Source organism: Geotrypetes seraphini, chromosome 1 (assembly GCF_902459505.1).
Source record: "Geotrypetes seraphini chromosome 1, aGeoSer1.1, whole genome shotgun sequence".
Lineage (NCBI taxonomy): Eukaryota > Metazoa > Chordata > Amphibia > Gymnophiona > Dermophiidae > Geotrypetes > Geotrypetes seraphini.
Genome location: NC_047084.1, coordinates 373819303 through 373844574, shown reverse-complemented (window position 1 = coordinate 373844574; position 25272 = coordinate 373819303). Strand labels below are relative to the sequence as shown.

The 25272-nt window shown below is 44.6% G+C and overlaps 1 protein-coding gene across 2 annotated transcripts in view; it reads right to left on the bottom strand.

Moving 5' to 3' along the window:
* KCMF1 (potassium channel modulatory factor 1) overlaps positions 1-25272 on the bottom strand; it is a 182484-nt gene that overhangs the window by 34798 nt on the left and 122414 nt on the right. For both annotated transcript variants that reach the window (XM_033915495.1, XM_033915503.1), the window contains exons 3-4: positions 18678-18817; positions 12396-12497 (exon numbers count right to left, since the gene is read on the bottom strand). In XM_033915495.1, the coding sequence (XP_033771386.1) occupies positions 12396-12497; positions 18678-18817 (242 nt within the window). The remainder of the gene's footprint in view (positions 1-12395; positions 12498-18677; positions 18818-25272) is intronic.

Here is a 25272-nt window from a genome sequence, read left to right as displayed (position 1 = left end):
CACACTGATGTCCCGCCATGGCCCCGCTGATGTCCCGGCAGGTTTACTAGTACCGTAAGCACCGTAAGGAGGTAAGGAAGGAGATGTTAGGACATGTAAAGTAAGGGCATGTAAACAGTAGAGAGTTGCGCGGGGACAGAAATCCCACCTGTCCCCACCCGTCCCAGCCAAAGTCCCACCCGTCCCCGTGAGGAATCCCACCCGTCCCCACCCGTCCCCATGAGGATTCCCTCCGTCCCCACCCGTCCCCGCGAGGAATCCCCTCCGTCCCCACCCGTCCCCGCGAGGAATCCCCTCCGTCCCCGCCCGTCCCTATAAACTTCAGAAATAGTTATTTCATTTAATTATGCTACTGAATTAAAGGCTCTGGTAGAAACCCATTTACAAATAAGCAAAAAGACTTTATTAATTTGAAAATATTAATTGGGAAGAATACATACTTTGCAAATGGGTTTCTACCAGAGCCTCTAATGTTTATAAATTTTTATCAACACAACTAATATACTACTTTATCCTGAAGCAAAATTAAAAAAAAGAAATATAATTCTTTTCCTACCTTTGTTGCCTGGTTTCTGCTTTTCTCATGTTCTCATTCAATTCCTTCCATCCACTGTCTCTCTTCCTTCTGCATCTTCCATTTGCTCTGTTACTGTGCCTCTCCCTTTCTTCCCCCTTCCAAATTGGTCTGGCACCCATCTTCTTCTCTCCGCTCCCCCCATAGTCTGGCATCTGTCTTCTTCCCTGCCAGCGTCTTCTCCCTACTCTCTCTTCCCCATTTCCTTTCAGCGTCCTTCTCCCCCCATCTTCCCCATGTCCTGTCAGCGTCCTTCTCCCCCCTCTGTCTTCCACATGTGCTTTCAGTGTCCTTCTCCCCCCTCTGCTTCCCCATGTCCTTTCAGCGTCCTTCTCCCTCTCTGTCTTCCCCAAGGCCTTTCAGCGTCCTTCTCCACCCACCCCCCCGTCTTCCCCATGTCCTTTCAGCGTCCTTCTCCACCCTTTTGTCTTCCCCATGTGCTTTCAGCATCCTTCTCCCCCCTCTGTCTTCCACAAGTGCTTTCAGAGTCCTTCCCCCCCGCCCTTCCCATGGCCTTTCAGCGTCCTTCTCCCCCCTTAGTCTTCCACATGTGCTTTCAGTGTCCTTCTCCCCCCTCTGCTTCCCCATGTCCTTTCAGCGTCCTTCTCCCTCTCTGTCTTCCCCATGGCCTTTCAGCGTCCTTCTCCACCACCCCCCGTCTTCCCCATGTCCTTTCAGCGTCCTTCTCCACCCCTTTGTCTTCCCCATGTGCTTTCAGAGTCCCCCCCCCGCCCTTCCCATGGCCTTTCAGCGTGCTTCTCCACCCCTTTGTATTCCCCATGTGCTTTCAGCGTCCTTCTCCCTCCTCTGTCTTCAAGTGCTTTCAGAGTCCTTCCCCCCCCTCCCGTCTTCCCCATGGCCTTTCAGCGTCCTTCTCTCCACTCCTTCTCTACCGCCCCGGGTGCAGCACAGCCGGCCAGGTCCCCTTACTTTTGTGGCACTTCCCCGACCGACTGACAACAGCCCCGGTCCGACAAACCTCCCTGCCCTTAACTGCGAATCTAAATTACCTTATTACAGCTGCTGGAAGAAGATAATTTAGATTCGCGGCTACAGGGCAGGGAGGATTGTCGGACCGGGGCTGTTGTCGGTCGGTCGGGGAAGTGCCACAAAAGTAAGGGGACCTGGCCGGCTGTGCTGCAACCGGGGCGGGGTGTGGTGGGGCGGACCGCCCCCTCCCTTGGTAGCCACTCGAACCGCGAGGCTACTCTCCTCCTTACCTGCACTGCCTGCAGCACAGAGCCAGTCGGAAGGAGGGAGGGCTTTGTTTAAGCCCTCCCTCCCCTCCGACATCAGCGCTGACGTCGGGAAGACTTCCGTTCGGCTCTGTGCTGCAAGCAGAGAAGGTAGGGAGAAGAGCCGCGCGACTGAGTACATCCAGCCCCGCAGGAACCCCGCGACCCTCGGAGGCGTCCCCACGGGATCCCCGCGACCCTAGGGGGCGTCCCCACGGGATCCCCACGACCCTAGGGGCGTCCCCACGGGATCCCCGTGACCCAAATGGGGAGCCCGCGGGTCCCGCGGGATTCCCGTCGTCCCCGTTCCCGTGCAGCTCTCTAGTAAACAGTACCCGGCGTATAAGACGACCCCCGACTTTGGGGAGGATTTTAAGGTACTGAAAAGTCGTCTTATACGCCGGCAAATACGGTATTATTATTTTCCAATGCTCGATATGACTTCCTTTTTTAAGGTTTGCCACTTGTGCCAGAATTATTTTACTAAATTTAAGAAGTATCCAATTCTAGAAGTGAATAATTAGATATTCACCCTCTTTCAAATAGTATAGAGGTTTAAAAAAGGGAAATGTGTTAATGAAGTCATTAGGTTCAATCTAACCATTTATTTCTGCATGAATTTAAACAACTAAAAAAAAAGATAAATATAGCTCATCCAGTCATACAAGAAATGGCTGTACAACACCTCTAATAATGTTTTGATCACTAGGTTCCTTCCTGAGGTCTCACTGAGGATATGAAATAGATGCTATCCCCACTTCCAGACCTCTTCCACATAATTTATGGAGAGGTGTTACTGAGCCTTGAAGGGCACCTGTGTGATTGATCTTTATGTGCTTCTTTTTTATTTTGCTATAGTGCAAAGTAAGAGCTAGGGCAAAACAGTATAAGTAAAGATGCAGGTAATAATTAGCAATGTATTAAAAATATTTTATTTTTATTTGCTTATGTCATTTGAAAGCTACTTGATGATAATACAACTTTAATTTAATTCTTTATAATGTGTGTCTGTGTGTTGGGTGGGACAACACCTACGTCAACAGTAAAGTTAGAATAGAGTCATTAGATCCAGTAGTGTACCTAGTATATATGACAGCCAGTGCTAATCATTTTTTTAACAACCCCCTCCTCTATATAAAAAAATATATTTTTAGTAATAATCCATGAGTCACACAATAAGGGTGCATCTAGGAAAAGGCAGCATCTTAAACACTGCAGTGAGCACTAGAACACCAACACACGCATTGTAAAACTAAACAAACCAGATCCTACACAGTCAATTGATCCTGTAGTCGATGCTAACAGAAAGCCATGTCCTTTTCATACACACAGAACACAGATACACCCTCGCCCAATATGGAATAATCACAAACTAAAAATAGAAATATGTAGACAAAAGTTAAACTGAACCAAGAAACCAGACTCTGCATACAATGCAACACCACAGAAACAGTGACACATGTCCCCTAATACTGTGCAAAATATAAAGACAGTAGATGTAAATTTGAAAAAAACTTCTACATAACAGTCACCACTTTACAAATTAACAAATAGAAATAAAATAATGAGAAATATGAAAATACCATTTTATTGGACTAATCCATTTTTCAATTAACTTTCAGAGGCCAAATCTTTCTTCAAGACAGTACAGTATACAGCTGTTATGGTATCCTGTCCTGACCTGAGGAAAGGGGTTTATTCCCTCCCAAAACTGCCTTATTTCCATTTCCTATTGATAAATTTTAATAATACAGTTACAATACTACTTGATTCTACGTAAAGCAACAAAAATATTTTTTTTCTACCTTTTGTCGTTTCTGCTTTAGTCATCTTCTCTTCACTCTCTTCTTTCTATTCAGCATTTGTCCTCGCTCCCTTCCATGCAACATCTGTCCTCTCTCTTTGCCCCTTCCACCCAGCCTCTACCCTCTCTCTACCCCTTCCATCTACTGTCCACCCTATCTCTGCCCCTTGCATCCACTGTTCACCCTTTCTGCCTTTTCCATCCAGTGTCTGCCCTCTCTCTGTTCCATATGGTATCTTCCCTCTTTCTATGTCCCTTCAATAAACTCTATATCCTGTGCCCTTTCTCTCCTTTGTACATGATTTATTTCAGCTTCAACCCCTCTCCATTTTTTGTCTCCACCCCTATGCTCTGGCATCTCTCTCTTCTCCTTTCCTTCCTTCCTTCCTTCCCACTCCACCCCAGGGTCTGACATCTCTATCTCCTTCCCTTTTCTCCCCCCTCTCCAGTATCTGCCTCATGTCTTTCCCCTTTGGTCTAGGCCTCTCTCTTTCTCTCCAAATTTCTTCTGTGAGGAGATCATGTTGATCTTGAACACTGAATAATTCTTTCACATTCTCCATATCACTGTACTGTAGTCTGGTCCAGCAGATTGCTTTGGCACTATTACATGGGTAATAGTAAATTCATTATGCATCAGCTTTCTACACAGAATGCCACAAGTCTCTATTTCTTGTGCTGTGCTTACATCTGCCAGCGTCAGAAACTTGTGAGACAGATCCCTTGGCAATACTACACTTCGGAGCCCTTTGACCATCTGGTTCTGTATGGTTGCAGGCTTTAAAGCTCTGTTTACTGGAGGAGACTGTCCAGCATACATAGTTGCATCACTCTTAAGGATCTGATCAGAGATTACATTAGACAAGGTGGTATTTTTAGGCATGGAAAAACAGGACATGTTCTCCTCAATCTGCTCAGATGCCTTCAAATGCCCTTTAATATTCATTTGATCTCGGGCTAAATCTTGCCTCCTGAGCTGATCTTCAAAGGAGAGCGGAGTGAGAGCCATATCGGCAGTGAGATCCGTTTTGGGCCGCATGTTGTGCAGGGCTGGACTAAGGCAAGTTGTAAGCTTCCTTCCATCGCTGACCTATCTTCCATAAGTCAGCAACGGAAGGAAGCTTACAACTCGCTGCTCTTGCTTGCTTCGGGCCTTCCTCGTTGCCGCGTCCTGCCTACTTTTGGAAACAGAAAGTAGGCAGGATCCGGCAGCGAAGAAAGCCCGAAGCAAGCAAGAGCAAGTTGTAAGCTGACCTGTCTCCTATAGCGAATCCATGCTCTGGGGCGTGTGCATGCCGACTTCCCTTCTCTTCCTCCCTCAGGACGTGACTTCCGGTTTCGGAGAGAAGCGGCATGCACATGTTAGAGCCCCGGAGCATGGGTTCAAGTCGCTTGCTGGCGTTAAAAACTAAAAAAAAAAAAAGTCAGGCTCCTGTGATTCAGGCTGTGCCGAGTCAGCCCGGTAAATCTCCAAGCCGGTGAGAAGGTTTTTTTTTTTAAAATGTTGAGCAGAAGGCGGCAGCAGCAGCAGCAGGATTGTGATCGAGATTACAGCCGGGCGCTCATCTAAATTAGCTGGGCGGAGCGCCCGGCTGAAAGGCCCTGGGGAGAACACTGGTCATGCGTGCAAAAACCCAAAGCAGCATTACAGTATAAGGGATGAAGAAATTTAGTGTGCAAAAGAAGAGTGGGACTTGGGAGTAATTATATGTGATATTAAGGTTGCCAAACATGGAGAAAAGGCAACGGCAAAAGCCAGAATCTTTGGGTGCATGGATAAACGAATAGCCAGCAGGAAAAATTAGATAATGTCACTGTATAATTCTCTTTTGGGACCTCATTTATAGTGTACACAATTCTGGAGACCAATACAAAAAGATATAAATAGGAAGGAGTCAGTCCAGAAGGCAGCTACTCAGTGGTCTTTAAGTCTCCATATACTTTATGACAAAGATCAAATATGTTTATTTTGGAAGAAAATCAGGAACGAAAGATTAAGTTCTTGCCTTTGCTAATTTTCTTTCTTATAAATCCACAATTTATTCCGGGACCAGTGGGTTATTTCCCTCCACCCGCCAAGACTTTGTAGGAAGCCTCAAAATTTCAGAGACTTAAACCCCTCCCCTCATCACTGGGTCAATCCATACCAAGTGGTCTAAAATAAAAATAGCTCCCCACCATTATGTCTCAGATTTTGTTCAAAATTTGTATGCAGAATTAGTACAGCATTTTTTTTTAAAGTTTCCCAAAATATCAGATCCTTAGTTGCAATAGTCACCAAGCTAGACCCCCTTGTTTTACTGGGTGCTGGTAGCAATTGATGAAAAATACTAATTTTTGGCAGTCCTGTACAACTTTTTATGCTAGTTTAGCGATGCTAGTATGAGCATCATGGATGCATAATCCCGCTTAAAATATGTGCTCAAAGTGTGCCTTAAAACTTGCTGTAGTTTGTCATGACAGATTTCTCTTTCAGCAAGTAGATGCTTTTACACTATCTACCCAACGCAAAAAATGAAGAAAAGAATCAAGATCTCCATAAAACATATAAGAAAACCACAAAAAGTGGAGTCTTAACTATATGAACCGTGGTGGTCAAGAGTGATACTAAAAGAGCCAAATACTGTATTCTTTTAATATCACTCTTGATTACCACGGTTCATATAGTTAAGACTCCACTTTTTGTGGTTTTCTTTAACATTATCTATACCAGTGTCAGCCATCATGGAAGCTTCTAGGAAACCTTCTACACAGCGCTGCTATCGTTTTAAGTGGACTCGCTTCACAGTATGGTGTAATCTCAACTCTCTGGATCCAATCATTTGTCCTTTTCCATTGATTCTAGACTATCTTCTACACCTCTATAACTCTGGACTCCAAACTACTTCAGTTGGAGTTTATCTCAGTTCTATTAGTGCTTTTCATCCACCTCTGGATTAAAAAACCACGTTATCCATATATCATCTAGTTTCCAGATTCATGAAAGACCTTTATTATACCAAACTACCAATCAAGCTTCCTCTGGTTGCTTGGGATCTTAATGTTATACTTCCACTCTGATGAAATCTCCCCCTGAACCACTTTCGACTTCATCTCTCAAACATATCTCTTATTTTTACATGCAGAGTCAGTAAACTTCAAGCACTTGTGTCAGATCCTCCTTACACAGCATTCTATAACAATAGGGTGGCTCTTCACACTCATCCCAGTTCCTCTCGAAGGTCATCTCAGAATGTAGTCTGAATCAGTCTTTCCAAGACCAATCACTTACCCAGGTGAAGCTACACTCCACATGCACTGGCTTATTACTTGGATCAGACTAAACCTCAGAAAACTTCTACTCAACTGTTCCTGTCATCGACTTGGAGCTTCAGTCATCAAGAAAGCAATCTCCACATGGCTGGTAGACTGTATCTCCTTTTGCTATGCTCAGGCTGATGCTTGAAGGATGTGTCACTACACACAAAGTTTGAGCAATGACAACTTCAGTAGTTATATAGGTTCCACTCCCATTGAGGATATCTGTAAAGCAGCCACCTGCTCCTCAATTCATACATTCACATCCTGCTATTGTTTGGAGAATCATTCCAGTTGGTTTGGCCAAGCAGTTCTGTAAAATTTATTTTCTACTTAGATGCTAACTTCCCTCCAATCCTTTTGGTTTAGCCAGGCTCATGGTAGTTATCAATAACCCTGTTCTCAGAGACATGATCGTAGCAGCTAGGGAGTCCCACATGTGAGAATGTGCTGCCTGATTGTCCTCGTATAAAGCACAATTACTCACCTGTAGCAGGTGTTATCCGAAGACAGCAGGCAGATATTGTCACATCTCTCCCACCTCCCCTAGTAGGCTTCTTGCTTTTTTATTGAACTGATGGTCTCGCGAGCCAGTGTTAGACAGGAAGGCACCAACACATGCACAGTATGGGCAGTCTTAAAGATTTAAAGTGAAAGTACTGTATATTTTTTTGATGGTCTGTGTTGCATTCCTTGACTAACATCACCCACATGTGAGAATATTTGCCTGCTCTCCTCAGATAACACTTGCTACAGGTTAGTAACTATGCTTTTCTTCCTCTCCCTTAGAGATCCTATGTATTTATCTCAAGTAGTCTTGAATTCATATAAAGTCTTCATCTCCACCACCTCTACTGTTAGGCTATTCTATGAATTCACCATCCTTTTGTTAGATTACTCCTGAGCCTGTCTTCTTTCACCTTCATCCAATGCTCTCTCATTTCAGAGCTTCTTTTCAATTGAAAGAGATTTGCCTCCTGTGCATTTATGCCATGGAAGTACTTAAACACCTCAATCATAACTCCCCTTTATCCTTAGACAAGCAGGCAACATATTCTCACATGTGGGTGATGTCATCAATGGAGCCCTGGCATGGACAGTGGAAAGTGTAGTATCACTTTAAGCTTTAACAAGCTTTTAGACTGCCCGCACCGTGCATACGCGAGTGTCTTCCTGCCTGATGCCAGCTCGTGAGATTGTCAGTTTTTCATTTTCCATGGCATGAAGAAGACATCTTTTGTTTCTTCCATTCTTCCATTCTTCTTTCAAGTATTTCAAGTTTCTCTTCTACTTCTTTTCTTTTGAAAACAAACGACGAAGAAAAGTAGAAAAGATATTTTGGACTTTCCTCAAACTTCTTTTAATTAGTGGCCTTCACACAAATTTCCATCCTAACTTCCTCTGTGATCATCGATGGATTTTCAGCTTTGTTTCTACACCAACCAGGCTTGCCCTCTCCGACTGTATCTGGCTCTGGGGCTATAGACTGGAAGAAGGAAAACACTACTGATTAATGTCAAAGTTTTTCTTGTTTATTATTTCCACATACAGGTCTAGAGTCAGACTTACAGTGACTGGGACTGGCCAGTACCGGAGGACATCGATTCTTCCATCTGCTTTCACTGGTGGCATATTAGCATCTAATTTCCTTGATCGACAGATGCATCGCAGTGGACACAGCACAGATGCATCACAGTGGACAAAGCCCTGTCATTAAGCATCGAGTCCTTCTGGGTGATACAAGTTTGTCATTTCTGAAGAGCATCACCTTTTCAGGCACTCACGCTTCGACGCCTGTGGCACTTTTAATACCATTGACATTGCATGGTCATGGAGCTTCCTTATCGATGGACATCGGTGCTGATTAAGACTTGATGCTGTTCTACATCAGTACCGTTTCTATGCTAGAAAGGCATATCCAACAAAAGTACTTTCTCCAGGTGAACTCAACCCTGCGGTATCATTGATACCCGCCCAGTCAAGTATCTGTACATGATTTGAGATTGCAGGAGGTTGACTTTTTCTGTAGACTAATCTCTAATTCAGTGTCAGCAACTTCATCAGTGCCAGTCAGCCTGAGCATAGTTCTCATAAAGCGCAAGGTACTGCTTCAGAGTCTATCCTCAAACGTCGCTCTACTTAGTATCGAAGTTCAAGTCATCATCTATGTCATCTTTAGAGCACTAGTCTGTATCCAAGAGTACAGTACTGCAGCGTTTGTACTGTTGGTACCTGTCCTAGATCCAGGGATTTGGGTGTACATCATCGAGGAATAACTCCACATTGACGCTAGTGTCATCCTTCTGTGCAGGTTGTGTTGCTTACTGGGTGTGCATCCTCTTTGAGGTCTCCCACCCCTCGACACCCTAAGGCACCATTGATACCCGCTCAGTCTCAGGTATCGATGCAGGATATTTGTTCCAGGATTGATGACTTTATCCACTGCTTTGCATCGGTTACATCGACTATAACCTGCTTACTCTTGACAGAGCATCACATCAGCTGCAGTTTGAGGGAATATTCCTTTTCATCGGAGCAGTATCAAACACGTAAGGTATCAATGTCGTCAACAATTCTTTTCATTGAAACATCGATCACCAGTAAAACACCGATGTTCTTCACATCGAGGCTCTGCATCCAGGTATCAAAGGTATTCATCAGGATACCACAAGCTTTTAATCAAAAATTTGAACTTACCATTGGCCATGGCACAGCGTTCCAGCTCTAGTTTCTTAATTTCCAACAGTCTTTGGACTTTATTTTCCTATGGACTCCACTGCGCAGACTCGCATAAGAAGGGAATTTGATGGTTTTTCACAGATGGTGTCACTACTTATCTTGGAGTGTCATTCTGGGTCCAAAAGACATCAACGTTGTGTTCCCGTTGATGGTGATCTTCCCCATATGACTCTGATCATCTTCGAAGCATCAACACCCTTTTTCACATCGAGATTCTACATTGACATTGATGGATTGTCATCGGGATACTATGAAGCTTCATCTACATCTCAGAAATCAGCTCAGTCTTTTTGACCTGATTCTAGAGACTGCTTAGTTCGGTACCGATCCTACCTAAGCAAAGCATTTTGGGGCTACAAGGTACTGAATCCAGTTTTCTGTCAAGGCATCGATCCACATTGCAACCGCCTTTCTATACTACTTCAAGAATCCACCAGGGGTGTAGAGCCTGTAAGGTGATTTTTTTCCTGTTGTCTGGACATTTAAACATTAACAATCTAGTGAGGGAATCTAACATGAGTGTACAGCCTGTTATGTTAGATTCCCTTCAATGTTGTTTTTTTTAAATCTCTTTCTCCATATTAGCCAATCAAGTGGAAAGTTGGAAAATGCTATGAATTCTTTACTGCTTTATCTTCTAAGCAGGATCAACCAGGTGTTTTTTTGTTTTTTTTACTGAAGCATACCTCCCACTGTACCATCAAGTACATACAGTACTTTTCAGGAGGCTCATACAATTACCTTGAGTATCTTTCCCTACTCGTGTTTTTTCCTATCGTTTAATGGACATTATGCACAATACCCTTTTTGCCATCTCCTTTTTTTATTCTAAGGAACCTGGAGGTTTGGGAGTGGCTGTAGGGGAGGAGGAGGCAGCTACATCCTTTTTAGGATATTTTTTCTTTTATTCCATTACTTCAGTTTATATTGAATAGCGTTTCTGACCTGAAGTTTCATGATCTGAAGTCAGAGGGTTGCACGCTCGAACATCAGTGCACACTACCCAAATTCCAATAGATTATGATTATAATTCTGAACCTGTTCCTGCTATGCATTTTACATAGGTCACACGCCTATCTTTCATTTTCCATCTTTAAGTGGAGAAAATGAACATGCTCGGGCGCAATGAGCATATGTTTTATAGCATCACATAGTTCCACTACTGACACTAAACCATACCTTTGTCACAGGTCCTTAGGTTCTATATCGATCTTCTCTAAATTATGCTGGGATCTCGTCTTACTTTGGTTATATATTTTGACCTCTAAACTACTTCTAGGTGCCTAGGCCAATCTGGGCCTTAGGCCCCTCCTCCACATGCATCACGATGCACTGGGGCAGGGCCTAAGGTCCGCATTGTACTGGAGGAGGTCGGAGGAGCAGAAGAGACTGAGCACCCCTCCTACTCCCAACTTCAAGGTATGGGGAGGGAGGGGGTGTCCGGTGGCAGGAGGAGTAGGCATCCCTCCTGCCGTTTGTTTCCGGTGGGGGGGAGGGGAGGGAGGGAGGGAGGGAGCGAGTGGGAAGGCGCCTTCAGGGCAGGAGGGAGTTGGTATCCCTCCTGCCTTTTTCTTCGGGGAAGGGAAAGGGAGGGGGGAAGTCTTTCCGGGCAGGAGGGAGTGGGCATCCCTCCTGCCATTTTATTGGAGGGGGAGGGAGTGAGCGCCTTCGTGGCAGGAGGGAGTGAGCTACCCTCCTGTCGTTTGTTTTAGGGTCGCCGTGTTTGTCGTGGGGGGGCCCCAATTGTCAGAGGTCATTGTGGGAGGGCTGTTGGAAGCGGTGGGGGGGGGTTCATTTTTTTTTTTATGGGCAGATATTTTGCTTGTGTAATACACGCAAAATATCTGTGCCATTAAAAAATTTTTTTAAACCTGGCAGACCTGTCTATAACACAATTACCGACAGGTCTACAGCAGTCGGGTTGTAGGATCGTAAAACCCGATGCAAAATAGCCAAGCAAATGTTAGTGATCACTTGGCTATTTTGTATGAGGTTTTACAAATTTGCATGGCCGGATCAGAAAATGGGCAATCGAGGGGAAAAAACACACGATGAGCCGATTTATGAATTAGGTCGGTTAGCAGCAATCGTCGCTAAACCTGTGAAAACAGGTTTAGCAACGATCGCTGACTTTAGTGAATCGGGGCTTTAGTTCTCTTTGAAAGAGGCATGCTTGCTTTTCAAAGGGGATGTGTATACCTTTGACCTCTTGTTTATGATGTTCAAAACCACCTCTGCCAGTAATTTTAATGAAATTGGTGAGTGCACTTAATTTTTTTGAATTTACTGTTAGAGTTTAAAAAATACTTTTAAGTAGTTTGATAAAGGTAACACTTTTATAAGGTTATCAAATGGTCAATGCTGCCAATATTTGGAATTAGTAAGATTACCTGATATTCTTCAATTTCCTCAAGGAACAAATACATAGATTTTACTGTTACATAGTAACATAACATAGTAGATGACGGCAGATAAAGACCCGAATTGCTTGTTTTCTTATTCCAATGCTCTAGCTCCTGTGCATCCATTCCTATGTGGTAATATTATCAGCATGGGACAAGCTGGCTGGCCACATAAAGGGTGGGTGGTAGGCAACACTGGTTATGTGCCCACCACCCACCTGCTCTCCCTCCCATGGCTATTTAGGCCAGTGACACTCCAGTCTAGAGGACACTCATGACCATCTTGTTAATCCTAAAGAGGAAACTATTCTTTAAAACAAAACATAGCCCTTGTGAAAGGATATTAAATCTCTAGGAGCTCTGTGTTCAAGTGTAAGATGAGCTGCAAAGTCATCTGTGACATGATTTGGATCTCCTCCAGGTAATGCTGCACATATTGGACAAATCTGGAATGAAAAAGAAAGTCATACAGAGAAATTAAAAATATATTCCCATAAACCTAGATCAATTTTGACATTCACATCTAACTGACAATGGACACTATGCCAGATCACTAATATGCCCAAATCCTCCCTTTCAATGGCATTCATGCTGGTGTTACTATAACAAAAATATCTATTTAGCTATAAATAAGAAAATGGGAGAAGAAAATTAAATATGGTCAATGGATACCCAGTACCATTTATCCTCAGTATACCGTTTTCCAAAATATTTTAAGTGACAAAATGTCAGTTTGGTAATTCAATACATTTCATGGGTTTTATTGGGATTCTTATGTGACTTCACCTCCACACACTAAAGTGTAAAACTGAAGACCATATGTGTCCATGTTCAGCCCTCAAGGGCTGCAAACTAGAGAGCTGAATGGCAATAGAGTTAGCAAGAATCCCATGGTTACCACAGCCAGGCCTGTCATCTGCACCTTAAGGGTCACCACTGCTGATCCCTCGTCCAACCCCTCTTGAAGGAAGGCCAGTATCGACAATACTGGGGTCTTGTTGGACTCCAGATTCTCCTTATTGCACCAGCACTGAAAAGTATCCCATGCTTTGGCATATGCCGAAAGAGTGGATGGTTTCTTGGTCTTCTGAATATCCTTTCTTGGCTAGTGCTGTGCGCTCAAGTGCCATGCCATAAGACCAAAGCAACCTAGATATTCTAAAGCAGGGGTGCCAAACACGTCGTTCGTGATCGACCGGTAGCTCAGGAAGGCAACGTGAGTCGATCGCAGAGCCCATCCCGGCTCCGTGATAAACTCGTGCTGCCGTCCTGATCTACCGGGCCTATCAGCCTTCCTCTCCCCGACGTCAAAGACGCCGACGCCGGGCATTAGGCTGTTTTTGTCATTTCGGGGGGGGGGGGGGGGAGAGCGTAGCAGCGGCAGCAGCAGCTCCGGAGCTTCTACAGCCTTCCTATCTCCCTCTCCCTTCTACCTGCTTCCGGCCACACCCCCTGCTCCGCGGCTCTCTTCGGCAACTCAGCAGCAGCAATCGACACAAGCTTCTGACATCGGGGCCTACCCTCTGCGAGTCCCGCTTGTTTCAACTTCCTTTTTCCACAAAGGCGGGACTCGTAGAGGGAAGGCCTCGATGTCGGCAGCTTGTCTTGATCACCGCTGCTGACGAGTTGCTGAAGAGAGCTGCGGAGCAGGGGGGTGTTGCCAGGTGCAGGTAGATGGGAGAGGGCCAGATGCAGGACTCGTGGGTGAGGGAGGAGAAGAGAGAGAGAAATAGAGAGGGGAGGGAAACAAAAGGAAATATTTCATACTGGGCTGGGCCGGAGTGGAGGGAGGGTGGAAAGATTCTGGCTACAGGGTGCAGTAACAAAGGAAAAGGGGGGGAAAGCTGAAAATGGAGATAGTGACACAAAGAAGAGAAAGGGTAAGCAGGACCTACTGAATAAGGATAGAGATACAGAGGGGACATGAAGAGGAGGTGAAATAGAGACATATAAGTAATGCTGAAAAAGTGGGGGGAGGGGAGATAAAGACATTGAAAGGGCAAATGGTGAACATGGGGTAAAGACAAGAACAGAGACAAATGAAGATTCTGAAAAAGTGGTGAGATAGGGATATAGGTGAGATGGACACAAAGAAGGGTGATGCTGGAAAATAGATGGAATGGTAATTCTGACAGACACAGAAGGGAAATGCTGGATCAAGGAGAGATGGGGCTCAGGCTGGATGGAATGAGGAGAAATACCTTGTTTTCCCGGAACTTCCCTCTCCTACGTCAGAATTGACGTCAGGGAGCAGAATGCTGGTCAGCGTGACGCTTCTGCAGGGAAAGCTTGGGACAGCAGTGGCTTGGGGGCTGTTCCCCGATGGCGGTGGCAGCACACCGAGTGGCTTGGGGGAGGGCATAGAGAAAGAAAGAAAGGTGGCAGACAGGGAGACAGAAAGAAGGGGGAACAGGGAGACAGAAAGAAAAAGTTGGGGGAGAGAATGAGGTCTGGAGGAGAGGAAACATATAGGAGGCTGAAAGAAAGGAAGAAAGATTGGATGCACAGTCAGAAGAAGAAAGTGCAACCAGAGACTCATGAAATCACCAAACAGCAAAGGTAGGAAAAATGATTTTATTTTCAATTTAGTGATCAAAATGTGTCTGTTTTGAGAATTTATATCTGCTGTCTATATTTTGCACTATGGCTCCCTTTTACTAAACCGCAATAGCGTTTTTTAGCGCAGGGAGCCTATGAGCATTGAGAGCAGCGCGAGGCATTCAGCGTAACTCCCTGTGCTAAAACCTACTATTGTGGTTTAGTAAAAAGGGAGGGGGTGTATTTGTCTATTTTTGTATTTTGTTACTGAGGTGACATTGCATAGAGTCATCTGCCGTGATCTCTTTGAAAAAACCCGGAATATGAATAATTAACATTTTTTCTGCCTTTCAGTGTGCTTTGTGTTTTTTTTTTAATTTTATTGTTGGTAGATCATTTTGACTTAGTCATTATAAAAGTAGCTCGCAAGCCCATTAAGTGTGGGCACCTCTGTTCTAAAGCAATCGACTCCTGTGTAAGTACATCCATATACACCTGGAGCCAGAGACATTTGTCCACTTGTAGGCATACTAGATCTGCATATCAGGGACACTTGGGCCAATCCAGGGCCACAAGGATCACCCTCCCTAGGTGAGATGATAGGCGACTGACCACCCAGCCTATCTGGGACCATGGAGGAAACACACACAGTAGTCCAGACTTCTATATGGTTTCACCAGGAGGAAAACACATATAACAGTCCAGATTTCTATGGTTGCACCAAGGCACTGCACTTCCGATCCCATATCTTCAGCTAAAAAACTGAAGCACTTTCTTGTTGCAAGCCGTTGCCATCAGATCAAATGTCAGACGCCCCCAACGTCCCCCAATGTTTTGGAATGCCCTCAGATAGACCGTTTGCATTGTCCACTCCAGTTATGTGTGCCACCTTGATAGCCAACAAGGGTTTTTCTGCCCAAGTGAACAGTAGCTTCGCCTTGAGTTGGAGCAATGCGCTTCTGGTGCCTCCCAGCTGGCATTGTCTGAGAATATGCTTACATCCCTGCCTTCCAACACAGACTGTAGGTTTCACAGAGCCAGTCAGACCGCTCTTAGTTCTAGCCTGTTTAATGACCACTTCTTGCACCAGGCAACCACTGCAGTGTGCCCCCCAGCCAAACAGGCTGGCATCCATTGTCAGTGTGACCCAGGAATTGATCTGAAGTGGAATCCCTTTTGCTAGAGATTATGGGGGGAGCCACCAGCTCATCCTGCTGCGGGCTGCCTTCATCTAGGGTAGATGAGCTTGTAGAGAGTCTCTCTAGGGAGACCCAACGAAACAACAGTGCACTACTTCTATGGCAGCCACCATCGAGCCCAGAACCTGTAGGTAGTGCCACGCTCTAGGCACTGGCTGCGACAGGAGGTTTGTAATTTGCTCCCAAAGCTTCTGTCTGCGTGCTTCTGGTAGGAAGATTCGGCCTTCCACCATGTTGAAGAGAACTCCCAGGTATTCCAAAGACTGAGTTGGGACTAACTGGCTCTTTCAAAAATTTACAATTCAGCCCAGACTCTGCAAAGTTTTCGCTACTGTTACCACTGCTCTTTCTCCCTCTTCTCGAGAGGAGGCTCCGATGAGCCAGTCATCTAGATAAGGATGAACCAGCCAGCCCTGAGGAGATAAGCTGTTACGACCATCACCTTGGTGAACATCCGGGCTGCAGTTGCTGGCCCAAATGATAGTGCTCAGAATTGATAGCGATTCTTCAACAGTGAAATCTCAGAACTTTCTGTATGCTGGGAGATTTATGGGATAGGGAGGGGTTTCAGTGTGCATACCCTCCTTGAATGAAAGAGGTTATTCATACTGAGGAAGGGGAAAATTGGGAAGGTTAACAGGGGGAGAAGGGAACAGATGGTTTGAAGTTGTTGTCCATGGAAGATACACTAATGTATATTTATTTTACTACCTTAAGTGTGGAAAGTGTATACCATATAGGAAGGGGGATGGTTGGGGATGTGAAAGGCAACTATTGGAAGCTGCTACTGTTAAGAAAGAAAACTATTGGGTCAATGTATTGTTTCTTTGACTGTTTATTGATTTAAAAAAAAAGGAATTTGACTGTTTATTGATTTTAAAAAAAAGGGGGGATTTCACATAATTTTTGAACAGACTCCATAATTATCACCAAAGTGCTGAGGGCTTAAACAGCCTACGCACCATTGGGTCTTCACCGAGATCCAGAGCCTCCTCAGGATCCACTAACCCCTAGCCAAGGCTGTGGTTCGTCAGGGGCACACTATTGCTTTTTCCCTGCTCTAACTAGGCTTTTTGACCTGAAACTTGAGTCATCAGGGAACCAACATCCCCATGGGAACTAGAGGGTGAAGCCAGCAGTTCCAGCCACCTCCTCCCCCCCCCAAGCGCCACATGGCACACAAAACACCCTCGAGCTGCCATGCATCACAAATCTGGCATAAATCCAAAGCATCCTAGCCTGAGGAGTCCATCCCATCTGATTTTGAGCTAAATCAAAGGTTTTTTGAGGCAGATAAAGGCTTTTATTTCCAAATCAGGAAATCCAAGATGGCCACTGCAGCAGCAATTTTAGTGCCTAAAACGGCCCTTGAGAGCTACACTAAGGGTCAAATTTTAGCAATTTTTGGGGTAGGGGACCCTGTCTCTTGCCCAGAACTCCAAAAATATTTTTATAGACCGCACCGATTTCAGTTCTAAGGCCATCAGTCTTGTTCTTACTGTGCCATGCAGATACTCGGAGCTGTCTAAGCTGAAGTTGCTGTTAGCTTACTGGGAGAACCTCTGCCTCTAACAAGCCTGGAAACCGGACTGCCTCTCAGACCCCATGACTGGTCTGAGACCTCAGACCAGACTAGACCTCACGCATGGAGTCTGGGGGAGAAAACACAGTCAGCGTTGATCCTGGAGAAAACCACCACAGAGACACTCACCCTGCGCTCAAGCCCTCTGTGGACAGAACCTGGGGAGAGGAGTCTTGCTCCCAATGGAATGGTCCCTGAGCTTCCAAACTGTTAGTGCAGGTCGGCTAAGTAGGTGCCCTGACAAGTAGGCTATCCCTTGGCTACAGACTTCTGACCTCAGAGTCTGAGTTCTCCCACAGCCAGAGATGTGCCAGAACTGGGAGCCTTGCAGCAACGAAAAGCCTCATAATCAGATAGAAAAACCCTGAAAATAATGGAAAAATGAACATGAGCAGAACAGACAGGCTCCTACCATCTCACATGTGGAGAGACAAACTGAGGACTTGGAGTACAGCTCAGAGAAATGGGAGGTAGAGCAAAAAATTCTAATGAGAGTTTCTACACAGATTCTCACAGGAATCGATTGACTACCTGAAGGTTCAGGAATGATGTGCCTGCTGCACTGGCTAGGTTCTAGCAGTACATGTGGTGCCTCAAACCACAGAAAACGTACAGTGGATCCTACTGGGAAAATAAGGTCAGGTTCTTGCAGGGAACAGCACTTGAAGAATCTGTAAATTCAGTTTTCAGACACTTGGGGTCCATATTTGGAAGCAAAGACTGACTGAGGTGAAAGTGAGAAGAAAAAAGCTATTTATTTAAGCACCGGTACACGAATACATGAACACCGCAGCATAAATGGTGAATATTGGCTGCAATTGATGCAACCAAGGATAGGCGAAATTATGCATCGTGAACACACAAATTACAACAGACTGTAAACATATGTGATCATATGACCCACTTGAGAAATTCTATGGGCCTTATTCTCTTTAGAGAAGTGCCTACAAAAAATAAAAATGGCCTCATACCATGACTAAGACTTAAAGGAAACATAGTCTCCATTCTAACCAGAACCAATCTGGTATATTTTCAATGGGCTCTGGGAGGATCCAATACATACCTTGACGTAGAATATAGGCCTGATGGTACCTATAAAAATTTGGAAAATTTACCCCACCCTCCGCAATTGTTCTCATACCCCTGTTTTTAGTGGAAAAAAATTAAAGCTAAAGAAAAAAATCCTTTTGCTGTAAATACAAATGCTAATTCTCTTAAGGCAGGGGTGTCAAACTCTCTCCTAAAAGGTGACTTTGACCAATCTCAAACAATGCTCATGGTCAGAATGAAAGTTACTTCAAGCTTACCACTTCTGTGGATGTTTCTGCATGCTCTGAGGTTACATGTTCCTGTAGAGATGTTTCAGTATATCCCATTTTCCCACAGTAAGGACAAGTAAAAGACTGAGGCTGCTCTACAGAGAAAGCTTCTCCACCATAGTACAAATCTGGAAGGAGAAATCAGAAGTTGAACTGTTTTTCATTCAGCCAAACGTTACTTTACAACCTGTGTAACTTTAAAATTTTCTTAGCATTTCATGAAATAATTTAACAAAAACATATGATTGTAACAAATAATAATGGCTGATGGGGATGGGTTTCTTGATGATATTAAACTTCTTTCTCAGCCACACGAGAACTCGCGACAGCCATTCAGAAAGTGGCTGTGCATGGGGAAGAAGCTTAGGAAGATTGTTCCTGCTCAACGCTGGACCACCAGGGATTTGAAAGGTATACTTTTTACTAATCAGGGAGGCGGGAGGGAAGCGAGAGAGTCAGCCAGAACATGAAGTGGGAGGGATCCCTCCTGTCCCAGCCCACCACTGGACCACCAGGACTTACAGCAGGCCCGGTGAAGGCCTGCAAGGTATCAGGAGGGGAGGACAGGGTGCAGAGCCTGGCAGGGCAGGGCACTTAAATATAAACCCTGGTTTATATTCAAGTCAACTTTTTTTCCTCCTTTTATAGAGGGGGGGAAGGTTACCTCAGTTTATATACAAGTTGGTTTATATTCGAGTTTATATTCTCCCTCCCCATCTCCCAATCATTAGTGGACCACAAATACAAAAGTTACTGTGCTCCCAGAAAAGTCTGAATCACTTCTGTAGTGCTTACAAATCCTATAAAAATTATTTAATTAGCAAGGAAAGTACAAAAGATGCAAAAGTGAGGAGTTTGTTGGTTTTTGTTTTTTTTTATTGCATTGTTTAAAAGGATTGACCAACATTGGTCCTCAAGGGCTGCAATCCAGTCGGGTTTTCAGGATTTCCCCAATGAATATGCATGAGATCTATTTGCATGCACTGCTTCCACTGTATGCAAATAGATCTCATTCATATTCATTTAGGAAATCCTGAAAATTTGACCTGGCAAGGGCCGAGGTTGGATGCCCCTGGAAATCATCACAGCACATCTCAATTTTTCTGGTAACTCACTTACAAATTATCTAAAAGACTATAGCAGGATTCATGGGTACAACTGTTCTCTGGATGCTGCACAGTTGAACTATTCAAGTATCCTTCTGTTTCTCAAAACGACAGGCTGAAAAAAAACCCATTTATACCTGCATATTTCTGCTGTTTAGAGTCAACCCAGGCCACTAGGACTTTTCACTGGTGTGCAGGAACATGATACTGGAGGGAATGCGCCAATGAACGCACACAACAAAGGAGCTCCTTAGGGCTGACTTAGGGTAGAATTAGACATATAATATTTCTGAGCCAGAATGTGATGAAAGTTTCATATTAGAAAGCGAGATTAGGTTCTTACCTTCCTAATATATTTTCTAGTAGATAGGTGTGTCATTCTGGACAATAGGGTATTTTCCCCATGCTTGCGAGCAGTACAAAAGGAATCCATTCCAAGTTTTCAACTTTTCCTTCTCCGAGGGCTCTGCTGCCCCCTTCAATTTGTACCAAAGAGGGCGAAAGCCCTATATAGGAACACATAAGAAGGAGGGGCACAGAGAGATTCCACGAACTACACATCTGTTCTGCTCTGAAAGTATAACAAACATGTTAAACATTTTAATTGAAACAATCAGAACATCGAAATAACCAATCTGAAAAATGTATGTAGTTCAAACATTCCCCCAATGTGTTATAGCAATAGATCATTCTTCATATCCTTGAGGTCTGACCGACATCAAAATCTCAGTTTTGACTCGAACTTCCTGACTGAGACAGTAGGCAGGCGAAGTAAATAAATGACAGGGCATGGTTCCAGAATGGCACACCTATCTACTAGAAAAAAATATTTGCAAGGTAAGAACCCAATCTCTTCTAGTGCAATAATTGTGTCATTCTGGACAGTAGGGACGTACAAAAGCAGTCCCAGAAATCTAGGGTGTGATCTCTGCACCTGCTGGTTAACACTGGGACCCAAAGATGGTGTTCTCTCATGCTGCCACACTGGAGAATGTATGTAGAGTGGACCAGGTCACTGCCCTGTAAATCTCACCAGGCAAAATCACCCGAGCTTCGCCCACAAAGGCAGCAAACATTCTTGTTGAATGTGCTTTTAATGAGACTAGCGATTGCTTGCTACAAGCAATATATGCTGACGAGATGGCCATCTGTATCTATCTTGAAATGATAGCCTTAGATGCCGGTCTACTGTGTCTAGCCTGACTGCTGAGCACAAATAGATGGTCTGACAGTCAGAACTCATTGATGACTCCAGATAATGTATAAGAACTCTCCTCACATCCAACCTTTTCAGAATCATGGTAGCCATCATTAATGCAGCATTATTTCATCGTGGAACCCGCTATCAATGACAATGAAAACATCGCTAAAACAATTTGCAAGATAGGATCCTGTTAATGGTGATAATGAAAATATCATTGCATCATATAAGATAAGTGATGTTGCTCTTAACTTTATTTAAATAAATTGTTGATTGAGAATTTATCTTGTTTTGATAATTCATGGTATAAAGGGAATACAATGCTGCAATGATGGTTCCCTACATCATTGGTCCTGGTTGCTTGACCAGCGAACTGGAGCACTGAGCACATTATATACAGTACACAATTTATTTATTTAAGATTTTTGTTTTTGTAATCATAATATACAGTGCTATTTATAGAACACTGATTTGTGAGTGCTAATTTATTATTCTCCCAATTTTTGTATAAAACACTGATTGGTTTCCAATAAAATGTGGCATCAGGCAAGGATACATCTTGTCACCTTACCTGTTCAACCTTTACAGCGAAGCCATCCCAGAAAAGCAAATTTGGAAGAAGAGACCATTGGTTTCAAAGTTGGTGGCCAAAATATAAACAACCTGCATTATGCAGATGATACAATGCTCGTCACCAGCAGCAAAAAAGATATGCTGTATCTACTGAGCAAAGTAAAAGCTGAAAATCATAACATGAGATTAGAACTTAACATAAACAAGATGAAGATCGTGAACATGGAAAATGATGAAGATTGTAAGCTTGACGGTGCTAGAATAGAAGTCGTAAAAAATTTCATTCTTCTGGGCTCTTTCATAAACAAAGAAGTAACTAGCAGGGAAGAAATACTTTGCAGAATAGTACTTGGTCGCTCTTCAATGAAGACTCTTGACAAAGTATTCAAAGGCAAGGAAATAACACTCCAAACGAAGATCAGACTTGTCCACACATTCATTTTCTCAGTGGTCAATTACGGATGCGAAAGCTGGACACTATGGAAACAAGACAAAAAGAAGATTGACTCATTTGAGCTTTGGTGCTGGAAAAGGATTTTATGCGTGCCGAGGACCACCGGATGAATTAACAAATCGATTCTAGAAGAGATCAAACTGGTTGTCACTCGAAGCCCAAATGATGAAGTTATGACTGTCTTATTTTGGTCATACTGAAAGAAGAGAAAGATCAATGGAGAAGGACATCATGTTTGTGAAGATAGAAAGAACCAGGCGAAGAGAGCAACCTGCAATCAGATGGCTGGACACGTTGAAAACAACCATGGGGATGATGCTGGAGGACTTTAACGGACTAGCACAAAACCAATTTTTTTTTTATCTGTAATTTATCAAGTCACTGTGACTCGAACACGAGTCAATGGCACATAACTAACTAAGGTGCATGTGTTTCCAGATGTGGTTAGCTCTGCCCAAAAGAGGAGGGAAATAGTTTAATTTGATGTGAAATTCAGCAACTGGTGGGTAATCTAATCTAATCTTAGATTTATATACCAAGTCATCCTAAAAAAATAAGGCTTGACTCAGTTTACAACAATTTATCTAAAAGGGATAACATTACAGTCCTTTGTTTTGCAATACCCCTTTAAGTGCATTGCTGTATATCAGGGAGAACTGTCACATTTGCCAATGTTCCTCTCCTGCAAGCTAGTTATTTACTTTGTCTGATTTACCTGCCCAATGTTGGGTACCTGCAACCTTTAATTGATATGAAGCTGTTGCACTCACATTAATTTTTGCTTTTTACAATATCCCCCTCCTTAAACAACTATGGACAGTGGAAAGGATCATTGGTTTCTTTATTCAATTAGACCAGCTTACTTCCTATATACAGTAAAACCTTGGTTTGCAAGCATAATTCGTTTCAGAAGCATGCTTGTAATCCAAAGCACTTGTATATCAAAGCGAATGTCCCCATAATAAATAATGGAAACTCATGACGATTCGTTCCACAACCCAAAAAACACAGTTACTTACCGTAACAGGTGTTATCCAGGGACAGCAGGCATATATTCTCACATGTGGGTGACGCCATCTACGGAGCCCCAATGCGGACAGCATTTCAAGCAAACTTGATTGAAGATTCAAGCTTGCTGTGCTGCACCACGCATGGGTGCCTCCTGCTCCACTAGAGGGCACATCCCCTCCTCGTGGTCTCCAGTTCACATAACCAGCAAAGAAGCCAACCTCGGGGAGGCGGGCGGGTTGTGAGAATATATGCCTGCTGTCCCTGGAAAACACCTGTTACGGTAAGTAACTGTGCTTTATCCCAGGACAAGCAGGCATGATATTCTCACATGTGGGTCACATGCTAACTGCAAAGGGATGGAGGGAAGTTGGCAATTTAAGAAAACAGATTACGCAATACCGATTGGCCAAAACGGCCATCGCTCCTGGACAATGTATCCAGACAGTAGTGAGAGGTGAAAGTATGAACCGAAGACCATATGGCAGCCTTGCAAATTTCCTCGATAGGCGTGGACCTGAGGAAAGTGACCGAAGCTGCCATCGCTCGGACTTTATGCCCCGTTACTCGACCATGCAGCGCGAGACCAGTCTGAGCGTAGCAAAAGGAAATACAAGCAGCCAACCAGTTGGACAAGGTGCGCTTGGAAACTGGGCGTCCCAACCGATTAGGGTCAAAGGACAAAAACAATTGAGGAACCGTTCGATGAGACTGCGTGTGTTGGAGGTAAAAAGCCAACGCTCTCTTACAGTCAAGAGTGTGGAGCGCCACCTCTCCCAGATGAGAGTGGGGCTTGGGAAAAAACACTGGCAAAACAATGGACTGATTGAGATGAAAATCAGACACCACCTTAGGCAAAAACTTAGGATGAGTGCGGAGAACCACCTTGTCATGATGGAATACAGTGAAAGGCAGGTCCGCCACCAGAGCCTGCAGCTCACTAACCCGCCGAGCGGAAGTGAGGGCAAGCAGGAAAATCACCTTCCAAGTGAGAAACTTAAGATGACATTTATCCAGAGGCTCAAACGGAGGTTTCATAAGTTGAGCCAGGACCACATTAAGATCCCAAACCACCGGGGGAGGTTTGAGAGGAGGATGAACATTCAAAAGACCCCTCATGAAACGAGAAACCAAGGGATGGAGTGAAAGAGCCTTCCCATCCAGGTGCTGATGGAAGGCAGCGATCGCACTAAGATGTACACGAATGGAATTTGTCTTCAGGCCAGAATGAGATAAATGAAGCAAATACTCCAGAACCAAAGACACATGGACCGATACTGGGTCCTGGCGGTGAGAGGAACACCAGGACGAAAATCTAGTCCATTTCTGAGAATAGCAGAGTCTAGTCGAGACTTTCCGAGAAGCCTCTAATACCTCCCTGACCGACTGAGATACAGGGAGAGAGGTCAGGGGGAGAGAAACCAAGCAGTTAGATGAAGTGACTGAAGATTGGGATGTAACAGTGAACCCCGACTCTGAGACAGCAGAGAGGGAAATACAGGCAGAAGCAGAGGTTCCCGGACACTGAGTTGAAGTAGTAGGGAAAACCAAGGCTGACGAGGCCACCAAGGAGCAATCAAGATCAGAGTGGCCCGCACCGATTTGAGATGGACCAGCGTCCGCAGGATCAGGGGGAAAGGCGGAAACGCGTACAGGAACCTTCCCTCCCAATCCAGGAGGAAGGCGTCGGCCTCGAGAAGATCCGGGGAGTACATCCGGGAGCAAAAGAGAGGCAGTTTGTGATTGAGGGGGGAGGTGAACAGATCTATCTGAGGAGTCCCCCACCTGTCGAACACTTGTCACAAGACCTGAGAATGCAGGGACCACTCGTGCGGCTGGAGGAGGCAACTGAGCCTGTCCGCCAGACAATTTTTCTCTCCTTGTATGTAGACCGCTCGAAGGAAGATGTTGTGGGACACCGCATCTGTCAGGAGAGCTTCCTGACAGAGGGACCAGGTCCCTGTCCCACCTTGTTTGTTGACATAATACATCGCCACCTGGTTGTCCGTACGGACGAGAACCACCTGGTCATGCAGTAGATGATGAAAGGCCACCGTGGCGAGATAGATGGCCCGGAGCTCCAGCACGTTGATGTAACAGCGACGGTCCTCTATTGACCACATCCCCTGAGTGCGTCGACCATCCAGATGAGCCCCCCAAGCGTACTCCGACGAGTCCGTGGTGAGGACCTTGTGGTGTGGAGGGGCGAGAAAGAGTAAACCATTGGAAAGATTCGAAGAG